Source organism: Callospermophilus lateralis, chromosome 19 (genome assembly GCF_048772815.1).
Source record: "Callospermophilus lateralis isolate mCalLat2 chromosome 19, mCalLat2.hap1, whole genome shotgun sequence".
NCBI classification, from domain to species: domain Eukaryota; kingdom Metazoa; phylum Chordata; class Mammalia; order Rodentia; family Sciuridae; genus Callospermophilus; species Callospermophilus lateralis.
This window is the reverse complement of record NC_135323.1, coordinates 13,691,361-13,710,928: the sequence shown is the minus strand read 5'-3', so window position 1 is coordinate 13,710,928 and position 19,568 is coordinate 13,691,361. Positions and strand designations below refer to the sequence as shown.

Sequence of the window (19,568 nt, the reverse complement as noted above, 5' to 3'; positions counted from 1 at the left end):
AGACTCAGTCCTTCCCTGAAGTGCCAGGAGATGGGAGGGACCTTCATCAGGCTGTACTGTGGCTTGGCCAAGCCCCAGCAGCCTCATCACATATCTCCTTCCCTCCCAAGAGAGACCCCAGATATATACAACTTCACCAGCCTGGGATTTATTAATAAGTATCAACAAGGCACGAGATATGCAATCAAAGGTAAAAATGGGGGGTGTAGCATCTTGGATCACATCTTAGAAAGCTTTAACAAGGCATATTAAATGTTCACCTTCCAAAGGAGCTAAAAAGAAAAGTATTTTCTTCTGTTAGGACTTTGGGCTCTTGAGTCTCATTAGGACCAAGGGCTATTTAAACTGACTCTTTGGCTGGGATGCAGTTTAATGATAGAGCACTTGCCTAACACGTGTGAAGCCCCTGGTTTGATCCCCAGAACCACAAAAATACATGAATAAAGTAACCCTTTGCTTCCTGTTGGAAGATCCTGAGTTGACTTTGGTGGCAGGGCCTCACTTGCAGGGTCTACGGGAGAAAAGGCTGACATTTGAACTATGAGCTCTGATTCCTGTGTGCACCCCTTTATGGGTGAGCACTGCTTCCTTTTCGGATCTGGCCTGGGTTGAATGGACTGCGCATTAGTCAGGCCTTTTGAAATTAGTTGCAAGTAATTAAAACAAATCCAATTTGAATAGGCTAAAGCATTAAACAAGCCAAATGTACTGGGCAACAGGCTCTGGGAATGGTTAGGTTCTGGAGACTCAAGTTATGACAAGATTTGGTCAGTCTCCATCTGGCTATTTGGGTTCATGGTCGCCCACAACTCCAAAGGGGCGGAAAAGGGGGACATTTCCCAGGAGACTTGAGCAAAATCCCAGAGTTAATTTTGATTGGACACGAATGCCTTTCCCTTGAACCAATCAGCGTGTTCAGGGAGATGGGAAGCCCTGATTGGCCAAGCCCAAGTCACGTGGCCACACTGAGGCCTGGGAGAAGGCTGTTGTAGCCGCACTGAGGGGGCTAGAATGTTAGGAGGGCTATTCATCAGCGGAGGAACCACAAGTAGCCACTACAGAGAGGGCCCCTCTGGCCAAGGCACCCCACAGATGACAGCAGAGTCAAGCCTTTGTTTCTGTGAAGAGAATGTGTTTGGAGGCCAAGTCCCCAGCCTCAGCTGCTGGGTTTCTGCCTTACAAGGAAAGCTGTGTTGGCCTTCCTTCTCCCCAGGCAGGCCTAGGCTAGGAGTTGGGAACAGCAAGGGACCATAGACTATCTCCCACTTGGGTGCTGCTCCCCAGCCATCTCATGGACACCTCCTAGGAAGGGCAGCTTCTTGCCCAGCACCACGTGTAATGAGTTGCTCCAAGGCCTGGAGATGCCAAAGCAAGAAGTTTTCCTAAGTGTGTCTTGGAACATGTGTTGCCATTTTTTTGGCCGAGTCTGGGCTGAGTTGTCCCTAACATCACTTAATTCAAGTTATTTCTAAGTAATAAAGTGTGATTAAACACACAGTCTCTGGAGCCAGTGTGGTGTGATAGTTATGAACCCAGACTCTTAAGTTTGAATGCTGGTCTGCCCCTTACTAGCTATGTAACCTTGAGCAAGTTACTTAACCCCTCTGTGCCCTGTGTAAAGTAGGAGTATAAGTACCTATCATGCTGTGAAAATTTAATGCTAAGAAAATGAAATGAATATATATATATATATATATATGTGTGTGTGTGTGTGTGTGTGTGTGTGTGTGTAAATTTTGTCATGTATATATGACAGTGCCTAGCTCCTGGTTGGTAATCTATGAAGGATAACTAAGGTGATTCTAGTACCTGCTCGCAAGTAATTAAAAAAAAAAAAAAAAACTCAGGCTGGGCACAGTGATGCACACCTGTAATCCCAGCAGGTCTTGGGAGGCTGAGGCAGGAGGATTGAGAGCTCAAAGCCAGCTTCAGCAGTTCAGCAAGGCCTTAAACAATTTAGCAAGACCCTGTCTGTCTAAAATACACACACACACACACACACACACACACACACAGGGCTGGGGATGTGGCTCAGTGGTTAAATGCCCCTGAGTTCAATCCAGGGGGCCTATGGGATGGAACCCAGGAACATGCTAGGCAAATGCTGTACCACCGAGCCACACCCTGTGCCCTGAGTCTCTTCTTAGCAAAGCCAATTTAGTTCTTTCAATGAAAATGAAGAACCATCTGACAATTGAGAAGATCCATCTGACAATTTGATTATTTTATAGAGTTTTTCCTTTTTTTTTTTTTTTTTTTTTTCTCCTTTTTTTCTGTAAGTGCTAGTGATCAAACCTGGGACCTCATACATACGGGGCAGCCCAGACCTTGCACATGCTAGGCAAGTGCTCTACCACTGAGCCGCGTGCATCCCAGCCATACAGTCCAAATTTTAATTAGACCTCACTCTTTGTATTATACAGATCTGTGGGTTTTGACAAAGCACATCATGGCATGTGTCCACCCAGTGGTATCACACAGAACAGTGTCACGGCACTGAAATGCCCGCACACCTCGTCTTCATCCCTCACCTCACACCAACCCCTGACAACCACTAATCTTTTACTGTCTATAGTTTTGCCTTTTGCAGAACATGATGCACATGGAGTTCCTCAGTGTGAGCTTTGACAGACTGGCCTCTTTCACTTAGCAATAGGCATCTGGGGTCCCTCCATTAATTTGGTATTTCTTTCCCAACAAGGAAATTTGACTCCCTTACAAGTACAGCAAAGAACACCACTTAACCACCTTTCAGAGGTAAAAAGTGCTACCTTATATTGTCATCATCGCTTCAGATCTCTGGGGATGGCCGCTTGCCAATGGTGACAATATGGCCGTGTTCTTGGCGGTTCCCACCTCTGTGTGGATCCAGAAGCAGTGACCATTTCTGAATGGTGTGACATTGCCCCTGTCATGAGTGGCATTCTGCAGTGAGGAGAGGAGCTCTTTTGTCAAAGGAGACCTGAGGGCTGCAGAGGGGCTTGTCACCCAAGAACTGCAGGGGCCCTGTGTGAGGGATGGGCCAAGGGTCAACCCTGGAGCCCCCTTCCCCCCATAGCCTGAACCTTGGACTCTACAAACTTCCCAACCCACTGAGAGGGGTCAGGCTCCTGAGAACAAAGCCTCTTTGTGACTTGTTTTGAATCAGCTTGTGACAAAGGGGCGGGGCTATGTGGTTATGTGGTGGCTGGGGGGGGGGGGGTGCCCAGAGCGCTGTTGTTGATGCAGGAGTAAAAAACAAAATTGTGTCTCTTTTCTTTTTTGTTTTTGTGGTGTTGTCCGACTGCCAATGGCTCCCTCCCCTCCCCCCTCAGCTCTCCGGACAGCGGGATTTTCCAATGGCAGCCTAGGGAAGAGACCCACCGGCAGCCTGGGGAAGAGACCCAGCGCACCCTTCAGAAGCAACGTGTACCAGCCAACCGAGATGGCCGTTGTGCTCAATGGTGGCACCGTAAGTATCAAGATGTGATGCTTGGGCAGGAAGCCCGAGAGCTTGGGGTGTGGGAGCAGCTTCCACGGGGCACCCTTCTCTGGATGCCCCTGGTAGCTAAGCGCATGTAGTGCCGCCGTTCTCCTCTCCCTCTCCCCACCTTTCTGCACACACCGGGAATCCACCTGTACCTAGTTAACCACCTCTAGATTCATCTGGAAGAGGACCTGTTCTTGGGGCTCTAGTATCCAGGGGATTCTTTGGTTTCCACTAACCCCGCGCCCCAGCCTTCTCCCTGGGAGGTTGACTTGAAGGACAAGCCCACCAAGACAAAGCCCCCTCAGATTTTGCTAGACTAAGTCCCCCGGGTCGCACCTCTGCCCTCGTGCCCCAGCTGTGTACCAGTTTCCCCACCCCACTCCCTAAGGACATCTTAAGGAACGGAGCTGATGGCCGTGTGTCCCTCCGACAGAAGCAGGTTCGCTCTCTGATGCCAAACAGACCCGCAGCAGAATCGCCACCCTTTCCATTCGCCTCCGTGGAATGACATCGCTGTTTCTCCACAATCCAAAGACATGCTCTCATCCCCATGTTTAATTTCCAAACATAGCTACATGCTTCTCAGAAATGACGCTGAGCCAGTTTACTTGTGTAAATTGGATTTCCATCCTTTATTTCACGTGCTGATTCCATAACCTCTTTTTTTTTTTTTTTTTTTTTTTTAATGGGAGTCAGGGATGATCTTGACCTCTTGAGGGGACTTTGGTTTTCCTGACCTTGAGTGATGTGCTAGGCTTCGGTCTGTGTTGGTTTGGAACATGCTCAGACAGAACCACAGATTGACATTCTAACACCCCCCACCATCTCCTGGGCTGTTTTACTGTCCCATGCCGAGAAAAGCCCGACTCACAAAATGGCCTGTGTGTTATAATTTGGTTAGAAAAGGTCCCATTGGTTACTCATAAGCCCTCCTGGATCCTTCAAGGATTAAAGAAACAAATGCCTGAGGGCTAGATGGTCACAACCAGAATGGAGCAGCACAGCCCACGCTGGGCTCATCTGGGGAAAAGCGAGGTCACTTCCCTTTGGCACGTTGTGAGCAAATCAGTGTCTGACGTTGACTTTGCAAAGCACAGAGTTCTCAGTGTGTTATCCTTATGTTATTACAGATCCCAACTGCTCCGCCATCTCACACTGGAAGACACCTCTGGTGAACGACTTTTAAGTTCCAGAGAATAAGAATCTCTTACCAATTTCATTCCCTGGCCGTGTCTTTCTTGAGGGAGAAATCAGTAACAGTAGCCGAACAAGGCCGCCTCTCAGCCAGGAGAGCCGGAGTCCTGGGCAAGGGGATTTCATGTCCATGTGAACACTGATGGCCTGAAAAGCTAACACTGACTGCCCGCCCCGCCCCTGCCACACACACAGACGCCCTGGCCATGCTGAGCAGCCTCAGTCCCCGCACACTAAAGCCAAGCTAATTGCAGATAGTACTAGGCTCATCCAATGTGGCTGGGGGGCCTGCTCCACCCTTGGGGCCAGGCTGATATGGGTTGCTTAAGGGGGCCCTACCCCATTCCCTTCCCTGGCAAGCTCTGGGCCCCAGGTAGCCTCTTGGAGATGACCTTGACCTTGAGGATGACTCATGGAGCCCAATCCCTGGCTGGCCTGGTGGTTTTCACATATCAGGGGAATTAAGGAGGCTGAGGGTTGATTCCAAGGCAAGGCCCAAACCAATCGTGGGGGGGAGCTTTATGGCCACTGGTGGTGGAGGGGCCCTGGCATGTGCCAAAGAAAAGGAGACTCTCCAGGCCTTGAAGGAACCGCCACATTTAGTTCCTTCTATGGGCCTCTTGCCCTAGAGCCAAGGGCAAGAGAACAAGCCCCATGCCCTCCTTGGAGAGTCACAGAAATACTCTGGCTAGGGACAGCCACCCCTCCCTCCCGGCCTCCATCATCTCTGTCTTCCTGCACTTATGGGTGCCCCGCCAAGCCCTTTCCCAGTTTTATTCCCACATTCATTTCCCAAAACTTCAATGGGGCAAACAGCTTAAAGCAGGAAGCAGGTTGGAAGGCCCAGCCCCAGCAGGTTTTCCCCCAGTGATGTCCCCTGGCAGGGCTCCCCAGGGCTGCCCACTAGATGGAGAGAGAGCGGGTCTGGCTGCGTGGCAAGCAGTGACTTGTTGGGTCTTTCCTGTGGATTTGGAGAAGGTTCCAGGGCAGAGTGAATCACGGGAGGGATTCTTGCTGCTTTGGGAGGGTGTGGGGGACATTCCTACCTGGGTTTTCTGCAGGCTCCATGAAAACGGCTCTCTTCACAGCCCCTTGTTTCTGTCATGGTTTCCATCTGTCCTGAGCAAGTCATTGCTTTGTTATTTTGCATTGCAAACATCCGGGCCTTTAAAAAGCCCATGTTCTCTGCACTGTTTGGCCGGCAACGGTTCAAAGCCAAGAGTTTTAACCTGACGGCATGGAATGTATAAATGAGGATGGGCCTTCTGCATATACTGTAATCTCTACGTCGCTTTTTCTATAAAATTACCCTTAAGCCTTTAACCTTTTAAGAAAACAGAAAAGGTTAGTGTCGGGGGGTGGGGGTGGGGCTGACCTCTTCATGAGCCAGTACCCCTGAGCTGACTATGATTTAATAAACCTGGTTTTTCTCAAGGCCCTAGTCTCTGCTGTGTCCCCTCCCCACTCTTCACCCCACTACCCCATCCCTGCAGACCACTGGGGAACTAAGGCCAAACTGGCCATCCCTGGGTGGCCCTCCTGCAAGTGGTACCTGCAGCTAGTACCTCTCCTGTGTTAACCATGCATGGGGCCCAGAAAGCATGGCAGACAATGTCAGTCCTTCCTGGGCCTCCCAGAAGCACCCACCTGCCCTGCCCAAAGCATGTGCTTGCTTCTAGGAAACCAGATTCCAGTCCGCTCTGCTCGAGGACCACCATTGGGTGGGCTGAGAAACTTGGAGCCTGGGGAACGGGTGGGAGGGAAAGAAGCTAGGGGCTCAGTGGGGCAGGCGGTGATGCATGCAGACCCCGAGCATCCTGCAAATAAATCAGCCTCTGAACGCCTCGGTCCAGTCCAGTGAAAAACGACAGCGTTACACATTCTCGTGCCAGGAGATGGTGGCTCATCCCCGATCTCTGGAGTCCTTTGGAGCTTTCTGATACCATCAGTGACACAGTCTGCAAGAGCCCCCCTTGCAAAAGGGAGGAGTTCACACCATCTCCTTTTCTAAGTTCTCTCTTGTCCACGCGTATAAAGGTGAGCACAGCAGAAATGGCTATCAGGTGCAAAGTCGAGTTTCCGCACCATGAAAACAGAACCATTTTTGGCTGCAGGAATCCTCACTTAATGAGACTTTCCTCCCTTTTAAAATTCCTGATAGGTTATTGCGCTTTGGGTTTTGTTTTATTTTGGCTGTAAGGCTCAAGGTGGGCTGGATGTTCTTAGGATGGGGCAGAGATGGGGGTGAGGGCAGGAGGGAGAGTTGGCTGTCTTCTCCAGAATTCACCTGGAGGGTGCCAAGAGGCATCTTGGCTCACCGAGGTTTAAACCCAGGATGGAAGGCACCTCTGTTGAAGATCCGTTCTCGCAACCAGGACTTGTTTGGGGGAAGGGCCCCGAGGCAGCAGCTGTGAATAATCCCTAATTGTAAGCACAAGTCCCCTGTCCAGTTAGAAACCGCTTTGGGACTGTAACATCCACTCTTGTCCTCTCATTGAATGGAAAATTGTCATTCTGCCCTAGATGTCCCCCGCTAGAGATGGAGGGTGGGTATAAGGGAATGAGCTTTGAGAACGTTACAAACTGGGAAGTCCTGTGAGTTCCGAGTGTTTCCAGGATTAAGGTCTGGTGTTGGAAGTTGGGTGACCGGTGCCCGTTTGGGGCACAGGTGCCGACAGGACACTGATCAAGGGCACGCTGGATGTTTTTCTAGGTTGGCCAAGGCTGGGTGGAATGCCTTGGGCCGAACCCCAAGCTAAAAGGGGCCATAGTGGCTTTTATAATCCAAGGATGCAACGATTATACCAGCTTATGGGTGTTCTCAGCAGGTGCTTTTTATTAATTGATTAAAGAGCTAAGGCTCATTTTTGATAGATAATATATATTTATTAAATGTATTAATGTGTGTTTTATAATGTACCTTTATCTTCCCCTGGCTGACCTGCTTACTTATAAAAAAAATTATTCAAGAAATTTTAAGACAATCAATGTATACCATACATGACTGTATATAAATATTACAAATTTAAAAGGTTGTTAAGCATGGGCAGATAGGTTTTATTTTCAAAAATGCTGTTCTTAACACAAAATAAAGGCTTTACTATTTACTTAAGATGTGTGGGAGCTTATCAAAACAACTCAATACCACAACCAGGCTTTCGGCTGAGACTGTGGCATTTTGAATGAGAGAATCCTGGTTAGCAGCAAACCACAGAACACATAAGGGCAATAAGTTAATTAATTTACCCAGAGAAGCTGGAACTTTCTATAATACTTGGGAAACTCAACAACAAAAAATCCTCTGTGATTGTTGTCTGAGTTTCAATCTCTCATCTCGGGCCTGGGGATGTAGCCCAGTAGCAGAGCACTTGCCCAGCATGTCCAAGAGTCTGGTTTTGAGCCCCAGAATTGCAAAAACAAACAACAACAACCATAAAAGAAATTCAGAGATTTGAGACCTAAATATGGAATTTTGCAAAAGTGGAACAACAGCACTTCAACTTCTCTTGGGACTAGATTTCCATCATATGTTTTGCTAGCAGTTGGCATAGTATGCTCCTGAAGCACTGAAGAAACATCTAGAAGAAAGAATGAATTTTGGGATAATGCAGAAAGTTAAGACAGGTATTTTTCTAAAGTATTTGCACTAAGCATGTTTGTGACAAATCCTATTTTGTGCAGAAAAGATTCTGTTTTCACATGTACTGAATCTTGTCATTAAAGAAATCACAAGAGAGAAAGCACAATCTGGACGTTTTCCTTGCCCGGGGTAATCTGCGCTGGAGGGAAGAGATCCGGGTGATGGTCATGGTGCTGGAGTCTGGTGGGCTGGCTCCTGGTACTCCTCCATGGTGCATTTCACTGCAAAGAGATGAAAGAGAATCAGGATCAATTTACAAACCTAGACAGACTTGTCATCTGGAAACCAGAAACTCTGATGTGTGGGTGAGGCAGTTGCAGCAAAACCCAGAGACAGCCTGCTGGCTCTGGCCCCCCAGATCCTCGGGGAAGAACACAGAGCCATTGTGCTCCAAGGGCTGCACCTGAAAACCCAAGCCAGTTCCCCACAGTCACGGCCACTCTGAATTCAGTTCAGAAAAAGGTCGAAAGAGAGCTTTGCAGGTCCAGGTGCTGAAGGAAGTTTTACTAAAGATGATGACAGATTCCAGGCTCTCAGCTCAACCCAGTCTGTCACCACATGCCCTGTTCCCCTCCACCCACCCACCCCCCCAAAAAAAAAAAACTTGGGTATTGTTGGGGTCAATGACAAGGTCAGAAGAGAATCGTTTCTCTGTCCATATGGACAAAAATGTGATCCTGGTGATTTCCTGAGTCTGCCAAACAGGAAAGTTAGTTGGACACAGCCTGGCACTTTCTAAAAGGGAAATTAATCCCCCCAAAATAAAAGCTACTCCCCAAATAAATATAGAAGTTCAGCCCAGGGTGGGCTGGGGACATCCTTTTGGAAAGAATTCTCTCTCTCTCTCTTCTTTTTTTTTTTTTTCTTTTTTGGTAGCACTGGGAATTGAATCCAGGTCCTCAGGGCACATGTTAGGCAGGTGCTCTGCCACTGAGCCGGATCCCCAGCCCAAAGACATTCAGTTTTTAATGTTCTTGCCACCAGTGTCCAAGTGCTGGCCTTGGACACAAATGCCTAAGAGTGGGGTCCAGGCTCCAGTTATTCGTGAAGAGCCCTATTCTAGCAGAAAGTGCTGAGGTCATTACCAAGTCAGTTCATCTACCCCTTTACCCTGATCCCCCAGGACCAAGGGCATATACCAGGCAGAGGCCCGCACAGCGGAGAGGTCTTTTCCTATCACCAGCAATTTGGGTATTTCCTAACGAAATCGGGTGGACATTGTCAGCGACGCAAATGTCAGGCACACGAAGATTTCCCAAGGATTCTTGGGCATGATTCACTTCAAATAAATCAATTCCAGATCTTCAGCTCTCAGGCATGGACTTGGCCTTGGCAGGTCCTGTGAGTCCTTCAATCTGTCCTTCCCTTCCTCCTGTCCCTGTCTTGGCCCAGTGTAAAACACTCCCAGGTGCTGACCGAGAAGGTGATTTGAAATGCTGAGGCATCCACACTCTCCTTTGCTTTCCATGTTCCACTATTTTTTTAAAATGGTGATCAAAATGTCTAATGTGTTTATTTGGCTTTGTGCACTCACACTGTACAGGTCATGCGTTCCAAACTGAAAATCCAGAATTTAAATGCGGTAACATTCAAAACTTTTTGAGAACTGACTTCATGCCACCAGTGGAAACTCCACACTGTCAAGGTACTGATGCACAAAATTATGTGAAATATTGTACAGAACCACCTCCAGGGGATGTGTATAAAAAAAAAATGAATGAATTCAGTGTTCAGACCTGGGTCCTATCCCCAAGATATCTTATTATGTAAGTTAAAATATTCTGAAATCTGAAACACTCCTGGTCCCTTTCAGCTAAGGGATAGCTCACCTGTATTAACTCAAACCAAAATAATTTTCTACTTGGAGCCTGTGGTCCCAGGACCTATTTTTCAGTGTACAATATGTATCTTCTTGTTCTCTGTGTGGAAGACCCTCCCTGCATGCACACCCCGTTAACGAGACCTGATCCTTCGCAGCCAAGGACACTCCGCTCCTGGCTGAGTGCTCTCCCAGCATCCCTCACGGGTCCCTGGTGGGTGGCGTGGGGGAAAGTCTCATTTCCACACTTGCCATAGTCATGGCCTGCCGCCAGCTGTCCACTGCTGCCCAGCACAGAGTTGGGAAGAGGTGTGCACACAGAACGCCTCTGGGCCGCCCGCTTCCTCATGGGGAGGGACCTGGGTGAACCTGGGCAGCCTCAGGCGGAACTCCAGACCAGCCAGACGGCTCCCCTGTGTGTCTGGGGGACACAGGGACATTGTTAGAGATGCAAATTCAAGGCACCATTCCAGATATAGAATCAGAAACTAGGGGTGGAGCCCAGCAATCTGCATTAGCAGACCCTCTGGGGGGGTTCCAATAAACATCAGTATGAAGCTTGAAGCCCCCTGACTACAGCTTCTCCCTCTGGCTATATTTAAGAATCATGTGGTCACTTTCTGGAATTTATTGGTATCTGAGCCTCACCCCAAAAGCCAGCCGTCTTTGGCCTGGAGCCTGGGGATCCATATCTATAGTCAAAGTTCCTGTTTAGCCAGGGCTGAGAATCAGACTTGTGTTGGAAACCTTTAAAGGAAGCTCCAGAGGTGTGATTACAGGACGTCCAGAAGATTACAGACGTCTAGAAGCCCCCTCAGATTCTAAGCGTTCTAAGCTGGCTGGCTGCCTGTGAATCTCAAAATTTAAACTTTCTCGAGACGTTCTCCCGGCCTGTCAGCCTACCGTGCAGACACGCTGCAGGCTGTTGGTAGGTGGAGGAATCCCCAGCCCCTGTGTTTCCTTTTCAAAGCAGAGAGTTGGAGACTGTGTCTAGAGCCAAGGGACTGGAAATAAGGGTGGGAGGGAGCCTCACAGAGGAATCGGCGGGGGGCCTGGGAAGTCCCCATCCTCAGGTCCCATCTACACAGATGTCAGAGTCTCTGAGGTGCGACCATACGGGAAACAGTGTTATCGAGTGACACTGAGTCTGATGAGGAATACAGGCGAGTCCACCCTGTATTTCCTGTAGGAAGCCCTGCGTGGTGTCCTGGGAGAGGGGAAATAGAGGCCCATGGCAGCAGGAAACAGGAAACAAATGTCTGTCCACAGCCACTGGATAAACAAACTGTGGTGGGCCTAAGCGGTGGTCATACAGCAGTGAGCAGGCCTCAAGGTGGATTAGCTTAGCAACACAGAGAGACGCCGCCGGCGCAGGGTGATGCCTAGTGTGTGATTCTAGTTAGAGCGACTCTAGAGGCCGAGAGAGGCATTCAAAGGTGAAAAGAACCCCCCCACCCCAGGAAGCAAGAGAGAGTACTTCAAGAGTCAGGGTACGTGGCTCCACGGGGGTGGGGTGAGCTTTGGGAGTGCTGAGCTCAATGGTGGAGCGCTTGCCTAGCACGGGAGGCTCTGGGATCAATTCTGAGCACCACATGTGAATAAAGTAAAGGTCCATCCACCACTTAAAAAAAAAAGTGCTGACAGTGTTTCCTTGGCTGGGTGATGGCGCATGGGTGGGCCTTATATGTTTTATTGTCCCTATTGCACCTCTATTTCATGCCCCCCCCCCACATAGACGCAAAGGTGAAAAGAAAGATACCGATATTCTACTCAAAATTACAATGTCAATCAATAAAAGAAGAAGAGCACTTTAGCTGTTTGGGGAAGAAGGGGTGGTTTGTAAGTGAGCTAGCGCTTATCTGTCGCGGCAAGGATCATAGAGAATGTCTGAAGTCTTGCTATAGGAGCCCATTAAAGATACAGGGCATCCACCTGAGAGTCCAAAGTGATTGCCTCCCGGGTGACACGGGGGTGGGGGTGTGACACGGAGGAGTGACGGTGCTCACAGCAGGGTTGGCTTATCATATGCAACATGTGACCCATGAGAATTTTATGCCAGGGTCTAACCACTGGGCGCAGCAGCACACACCGGTAGTCCCAGACGGAGGCTGAGAGGCTGAGGCTAAGGCTGAGGCTGAGGCTGAGGCAGGAGGAGAGATGAGCCCAGGAGTTTAAGACCAGTCTGGGCAAAATAGTGAGAACCTGTCTTTAAAAAGAAAGGAAAGAGAAGCCAAGCTCTCGGTGGGGTCCTGGTCTGGGCAGACCCCAGCCTTGCACGGGAGGTTCTCAGAGTAAGGACCCAGGCAGGCAGGCGAGAGGTCGGGGAGACACGGGCAGGGCTGCTGGAAGAGCCAGTGTCCACCTGAGTCTAGCGCATCACCATGGTTGGCTCCCAATTCCATCAGACAGATGTCTCGGTGCCCTGTGTTGTCCTTGTCCCCCTTGGCAGCCTGGTGCCCAGCCAGTTCCGGAAGAGCCAGGAGAGTGGAAAATCCCCCGAGAGATGCGCCAGCCCTTCAGCTCCAGTTAAAGGAATGTGACAGAAGGGCCTTGCATACTAATGAGCCTGCATATGCCTCTGCTTGGATGCCCTCATCCTCCCCTGTTTGGTAGGTGACAGCCCCAAGGAAAACCTTCCAGCAGCCACACAGGACAGAGAGGATGCCTAGTGCTCAGGGAGGGAATCGGGGACCACAGGGTCATGCAGTGACTCTCGCTGGCCAGACAGGACCTCAAGACAAAGGACAAGCTGGGGCGAGGATTCAGATTCCCGGGCCCCACACCAGGCCTCCAGAATCATCGCACCCCAGGCCTGGGGATCAGCATGGGCCCCTCCCCTGCCTTGGGGGGTCCTTTGGATCCGGCAAGTTTGGGGAAGAGTGCTGTATCACTCAAGGCCTGTTGAGTCCACCGTGGGCAGGTTTGAGAATGCCACCAGCCAGCTGGGGGCACTGGGAAGAGCTCGTGAAACGTGTCGGGTAACGTGCTTGGCATGGCGCCTGATCGGAGTTAAGAGCTCCAGAAATATTGGCTGCCACTGTCCTTAGGCCTAGCCTCTGCCCTCAACTAGAGGGGGAGCCGGAAACTCCAAGTGCCAGGAGATGCTCACCAACTGCACAGGGAGCTGCCTCTGTGGATGCTCCCCGACTCGCTGTCACAGAGCCCAAGGCCAGCGAGAGGAGGCTGCGTCACAAGTAGCAATAGGTGGAAGGAATCTTAAGGTGTTTGTTTATTTATTTATTGGTGGTGCTGGGGCCTGAACCCAGGGCCTGTGCATGCAAGGCAGGCTCTCTACCAACTGAGCTGTATCCCCAGCCCTTCAGGTGTTTATTTTACCCAATGAACACCCATCTTCCAGGACTCCAGGTAAATCATAAAAGCTACACTTCTATGGTGTTTATTCAGCACTTGACACTGACCGAGTCAGAGTTAGGTTCAGTGGTGGTCTTTCCCCCAGTTTTACAGACAGGGAGACTGAGGCGCAGCCAGGTAAAATAACTTGCCTGAGGTCACACTGTGAGCTGTCTGTCTCCTATATTCATGAGTTGTTTTGTTTTTGATTTTGTTTTGGTACCAGGGATTGAACTCAAGGGCACTCAACCCCTGAGCCCTATCCCCAGCTCTGTTGTGTATTTTATTAAGAGGTAGGGTCTCACTGAGTTGCTTGGTGCCTTGCTAAACTGCTGAGGCTGGATTTTAACTTGAGATGCTCCTGCCTCTGCCTCCCGAGCCGCTGGGATTACAGGAGTGCACCATCGCGCCCAGCATCATGGGGTTTTTTGGGGGGAGGAGGGTTTGCTCAGATGGGGTCTTGCTATATTGTGGGGCTCATCTCAAACTCCTGGTCACAAGTGATCCTCCTGCCTCAGTCTCCTTAGTAGCTGAGTAACTGTATGCACAGTTGGCATTCCTGCTCTTAACCCCTACAGGATCAACGTCTCACAACTGCCTCCTGCTAGGGTGGCACATATTTCTATAATCAAAGATGTGACATCGATGTACACAAAACCCAGGTGTTCACTACCCTGTCACCCACCACAGAGCAGCTTAAGAGCAGCAATCAGGCAATGACTATAGGGATCTGATCATTTATAAACTTGACAAAGTAGGATATGGCCTTGAAAAAATGTGACATTGCCAGGTATGGTGGCACACGTCTGTAATCCTGGTGACTTGGGAGGCTGAGGCAGGAGGATCACAAGTTTGAGGCCAGCCTCAGCAACTTAGCAAGGCCTTAAGAAACTTAATGAGATCCTGTCTCTAAAGAAAAAATAAAATGATGTGCCTCATAGTGGAGCGCCCTGGGTTCAACCCCTGGTACCAAAAAAAAAAAAAAAAAAAAAAAACCTCTGATGTTTTTGCAAAGTTTGAATAATGAGGAGAAATTTCAAGGGCATGTTGCCTATAAATTTTGATGAGGCAAATTTGAAACTGCTGAATGCCAAGTTAACAATGTCCCCAACGGAGACAAGGACAGGAGCTGACACACCATCTCCTTACTATGGTCTTGGAAGCCAACTGTGGTGATGTCTCCAGAGATACACTGGGAACCAGGTTCTCCTGTTGAGCCATTCCTGGCTCTTGCTCTTGTCCTTCCTGCCTTTCTAAAGAAAATAAAAATGACTTTTAGAAGAAGTGGGTCCTATGTTACATTCATCCTGGGTGAGGTCTTCATGGCGCATACCCTAAATGCGATTTCCCTGCACATAATTACATTCATTACCTCCAAAATTACATCCACTGCCTCAACAAAGTTATAGCCTAGCATCTCCCCCTTTAAAAAAAGAAACAAAACAAAACCTAAACAGATAAAATGAATGGGAACAGGTAGATTTTTGTTTTTCCAGATGTTCTACAGTATTCAGCACACTTAGTCCTATGCAATCAGGAGGGGGAGGGACTTTCTACAGGAATCATTAGAAAGTATCCAGACACAGAAGAAACATCCTCAGGGGACCCACACCCAAACGGTACCACTGCCCCCAGTCAGCACCCAAAGATGGGGAGAGGTGAGACGTGGGGGTCTGACAGTTGGAGGCTGCAGGAGTATTGCGGCCACTGACTCCAGTCCACCAGATCTAGGGCTGGGAGAGCCTTCCACTGTGATCCCGACTTGGTAGAGGGTTCTTCTTAGAGAAATATTTCTAAGATTCTTGCTAGAAAAAGCTTCTGATTCGTGAGCTGCTAGAAAAATAAAGTTTCCCCACCCACAGTGTGCTGCTCCTGTCAGGCTAGACTCTGGGATCCAGCGGACTCTGGATTCAAGCCTGGTTCTGCCAGGCAACACTCCACCTCAACCCCAGTCTCAATGAACTATAGACACACGCAATAATCTCAACTTCAATTCCTTAGAAAACTTGGAATGAAACCACCATTTGACCCAGTTATCCAATTCCTCAGTTTATAACCAAGAATTTAAAAACAGCGAACTACTATGACACAGCCACATCCATGTTTATAACAGCTCAATTCACAATAGCCCAGCTATGGAAACAACCTAGGTGTCCTTCAATGCATGAATGGACAAAGAAAGTGTGGTGTATGTGTGTGTGTGTGTGTGTGTGTGTGTGTGTGTGTGTGTGTATATACATATACATATACAATGGAATATTACTCAGCCATAAAGAAGAATTAAATAATGGTATTTGCTGGTAAATTGATGGAACTGGAGACTATCAAGCTAAGTGAAATTAGCCAATCCCCAAAAAAACAAAGGCCAAATGTTCTCTCTGATTTGTGGCTGCTAAACCAAAACAAGGGAGGCTAGGGAAGGGATAATAGAAATCCCCTGGATTAGACAAAGGAAAGTGAAGGGAAGGAGTGGGGAGGGGAATAGGAAAGACAGTGGAATTAACTGGACATCACTTTCCTAGCCTTGTGTTTGAAAACACGACCAGGGTAACAAATCATGTACAACCACCAGAGTGGGATCCTAAATAGAGCAAGTCATACTCCATGCATGTATAATTTGCCAAAATACATTCTACTGTTATCTATAACTAAAAGGAGCAATTAAAAAAGTTTTAAAATAATAATCTCGACTTCATTGAGTCCTGAAGGAGATGGTGCTTTTAAAGTGCTAGGTGCTTTGTACCTGTGGTACCTGTGTCTGGTACACGTACTAGGTGCTCAACAAACGTGACTTCCTCCCCCTGTGGTGGACTATAGAGATAAAAGTCGGGTTGCAACTGAAGAGTTCACTTGGCATCATTTAAAATTCACAAGATGTCACTCATCTGAAGGATCTGGTAAGCTCAGCCGCCAAACAGCCCCAAACTGGACCCTAAGCCGAGAAGACCAAAGCAGGTGTCTGAAACGGGCTTCTAGACTCTTCATATCTGTCCTGGGGGCCTCGGGTCCCCTTCAAGCATGTGTGCTCATTCTTAAACATCATTCTGGCAAGTGAACCCATCAGACAGTCCCACAGCATAACTGAATGCAATGGTGTCCCCTGGCTGACACCAAAAGGTGTCCCACATCATTAGTCATCAAGGAAGTTAAAGCACAGAGAGAAGCCGCCATGCAACCAGCGGGATAGTTAACGTGAAAAAGACTCATCACACCCAGTGCTGGTGAAGAGGCAGAGCAGGTGGACAGCTCCGCGTCACTGATGGGAAAGTACAGCCGTGCAGCCACCTTGGAAAGTGACTTGGAAGTATCTGATAGAACTAAGCAAATGCACACCCTCTGACCCCGCCATTCCAAATGCGCCACCAAAGGGAAAAGGATCTAAGAGCGTCAGAGTAGCAGGATTTCTCATAATGGCCCCAAACTGGGCACGGTATGAGTGTCCATCAGTAAGTGAATGGGCTTACACTCTGTGCTCATATTCATACAGAGGAATATTTACACGGCATTGGGAAGAGAGACCCAGTGCTGCCCACAGCTGTCCAGTCCCATCTCCCGCCGTAACGCTCAGCAAGAGCCATCAGTCACAGAGGCCTGAGGGAGCCCTGGGGGTGCTGGACACATGCCCTGTGTTGAGCCAGGTGGGGTCACATGCAGTAGACACATGTGACCACGGAGCTGTTAGCTCTGGCCAGTGCATCCTGTTGGGTGTGCGCTGAACCTCAACCACAATAAGATGAAATGAAATTGGAAGAACGGAATGGGAGGCAGAACAGGCACAGAAACCCGAGGACCTTTTAATGCAGACCCCAGGCGAAGAGTCACACAGCTCAGCAGGGTGTGGGAGCACCTCCCCTTGCAATGGAATATTAACAGTACCACAGAAGCAGATGGTGCCCTGGTACAAGACCATAGTCCCAGCTACTCGGGAGGCTGAAGGAGAAGATGGTGAGATGGCGAGGGCTGGGGACCTCCTCCTTCCCCTCCTCCTCCTTTTTTTTTTTTTTTTTTGGTTGGTTTTTGAGGTTTTTCTGGTTCTTGGGATTGGACCCAGGAACACTCCACCACTGAGCTACAGTCCCAGCACCCCTTTTTTAATTATTAATTTGACACAAGGTCTCACTAAGTTGCTGAGGCTGGCCTTGAACTTGCGATCCTTCTGCCTCAGCCTCCTGAGTCGCTGGAACTATAGGTGGATGCCACCATGCCCAGCAGTATCATGAGTCTGACGTTGCCTGGGCAACATAGGAAGACCCCATCTCAAAAGCAACAACTAAACCCCCAAGACAATATCACAGAATTAATTTTAAAAAATTGAATTCCCAGATACGGGACACACATTGATCTTCTTGTGTGAACCTCCCAGTCACTCTGGAGATAGCTGCGATCATTATTCCCATTTTACTGACTAGGAATCGAAGCTCAGAAATGTTAATAATTAAGTTGCCCAAAAGTCACAGAGCTAAGGAAATGACCAGGTCAAGGTTCTAACCCCCATCTCTTCATGTAAAAAACCCATGGTCTTAACTACTTCAAAGTAAGAACAGGGCAAAATTAGCAAAGCAGGGGAGTGTACAGTATATATCACCAAGATTTTTATTTTGTTTTGTTTTACTGGTCTAAATTTTTAAGTGAAATTATTTTTCCATTATAAAAGGAATATATGGGGCGGGCGGGGCTGGGGTTGTGGCTCAGTGGTAGAGCGCCCGCCTAGCACGCATGAGGCCCTGGGTTTGATCCTCAGCACCACATAAAAAAATAAAACAAAGTTGTTGTGTCCACCTAAAACTAAAAAAAATTAAATATTAAAAAATAAAATAAATAAAAGAAATATAGAGTAATTATAGAAAACGTGAATAACACACACGTAAAAAACTCCACGGCCTCCTGCCCCCACACTGGAAGAACACACTGTGGAAGATTTCCTTTCTATAAGAAGTAAATGTTGACATTGGGGTCAATGTCAGGAGCCTGGTAAGTCTACCTCCATCTCCTCATGGCACCAGATGTGGAGCTGAATTATTTTTAGGGAAGCCACGTGGGAGCCACGGGGCAGAGGCACCCAGGGAGAGTCTGACAGCCTCAGTGTGCAATAATTGCAGTTTTCTGTTGTTGACTTCTAAAAACAGCTCCTGAAGTCAACTCCGAGCCAGGCTGCTGGAAGGCAGTGTTTTAAAGGGGAACATGTGCTGCCGGGGAAGAGCAAGGTTGAGACAGAATCATGGGATTTTCAAATTTTGAACCTGGGAAGGACCTTGATTTCCGGAAAGGGAGACGTTTTGAATGGAGAGCTTGTTTTTGTAGGTGAGGAAGAAGACAGAGGAAGGAAACCGCAGAGGCAGTCAGCAATGCTTAGTAGCTAAGAACACACCTCTGGAGGAAAAGAGATCTGGTTTTCAATTGCACCATTTATAACCAGTGACCCACAGAAGACTCTCAGCCTGTGGACCTCAGTCCCATCATCCATAAAGTGGGGATACCCTATGGTTTAGATAAGTATCCCCAAAGCCCAGTGTGTTGAAGGCTTGAGCCCTAATTTGTGGCTCTACTGAGAGGCAGTGGAAGCTTTAGGAGACGGGCCCAGTGGAAGGAAGTTAGGTCACTGGGGACAAGCCCTTGAAAGGGATATTGGAGCCCTGGCCCCACCTCTCCCTCTCTCTACAACAGGTTCCCTGCCATGTGTCGCCTCACTGCAGGCCCAAAGCAACAGGCAAATCAATCTTGAAACCTCTAAAATCATAAACCAAAATGAACCTTTTTTCATTTATAACATGATTATCTCAGGTGTTTGTTACAGTAACAGAAAACTGACTAACACACAATAGGCTAGTAAGAGTTTCTTTTCAATAGAGTATAAAGCCAGGCGTGGTGGTGTACAGCTGTAATCCCAGCAGCTCTGGAGACAGAGGCAGAAGGATCACAAGTTCAAGCCAGCCTCAGCAAAAGTGAGGCACTAAGCAATTCAGTGAGATCCTGTCTCTAAGTAAAATACAAAATAGGGCTGGGGATGGGGCTCAGTGGTTGAGTCCCCAAAGTTCAATCCCCAGTAACCCCTGCCCCCCCCCAAAAAAAAATAGAGTGCAAGAATGAAATATGCT

General features: G+C 48.5%; 2 protein-coding genes across 3 annotated transcripts in view; one reads left to right on the top strand and one right to left on the bottom strand.

Moving 5' to 3' along the window:
- The window catches only part of Gprc5b (G protein-coupled receptor class C group 5 member B), a 462,197-nt gene extending 454,422 nt beyond the window's left edge, over window positions 1–7,775 (top strand). For both annotated transcript variants that reach the window (XM_077106106.1, XM_076840821.1), the window contains exons 3-4: window positions 3,315–3,451; window positions 4,600–7,775. In XM_077106106.1, coding sequence (XP_076962221.1) covers window positions 3,315–3,451; window positions 4,600–4,644 — 182 coding nt within the window. In that variant the 3' untranslated portion in view covers window positions 4,645–7,775. The remainder of the gene's footprint in view (window positions 1–3,314; window positions 3,452–4,599) is intronic.
- The window catches only part of Iqck (IQ motif containing K), a 123,483-nt gene continuing 111,482 nt past the window's right edge, over window positions 7,568–19,568 (bottom strand). The window contains exon 9 of the mRNA XM_076840823.1: window positions 7,568–8,524. Within this exon, the coding sequence (XP_076696938.1) occupies window positions 8,469–8,524 (56 nt within the window). The 3' untranslated portion in view covers window positions 7,568–8,468. The remainder of the gene's footprint in view (window positions 8,525–19,568) is intronic.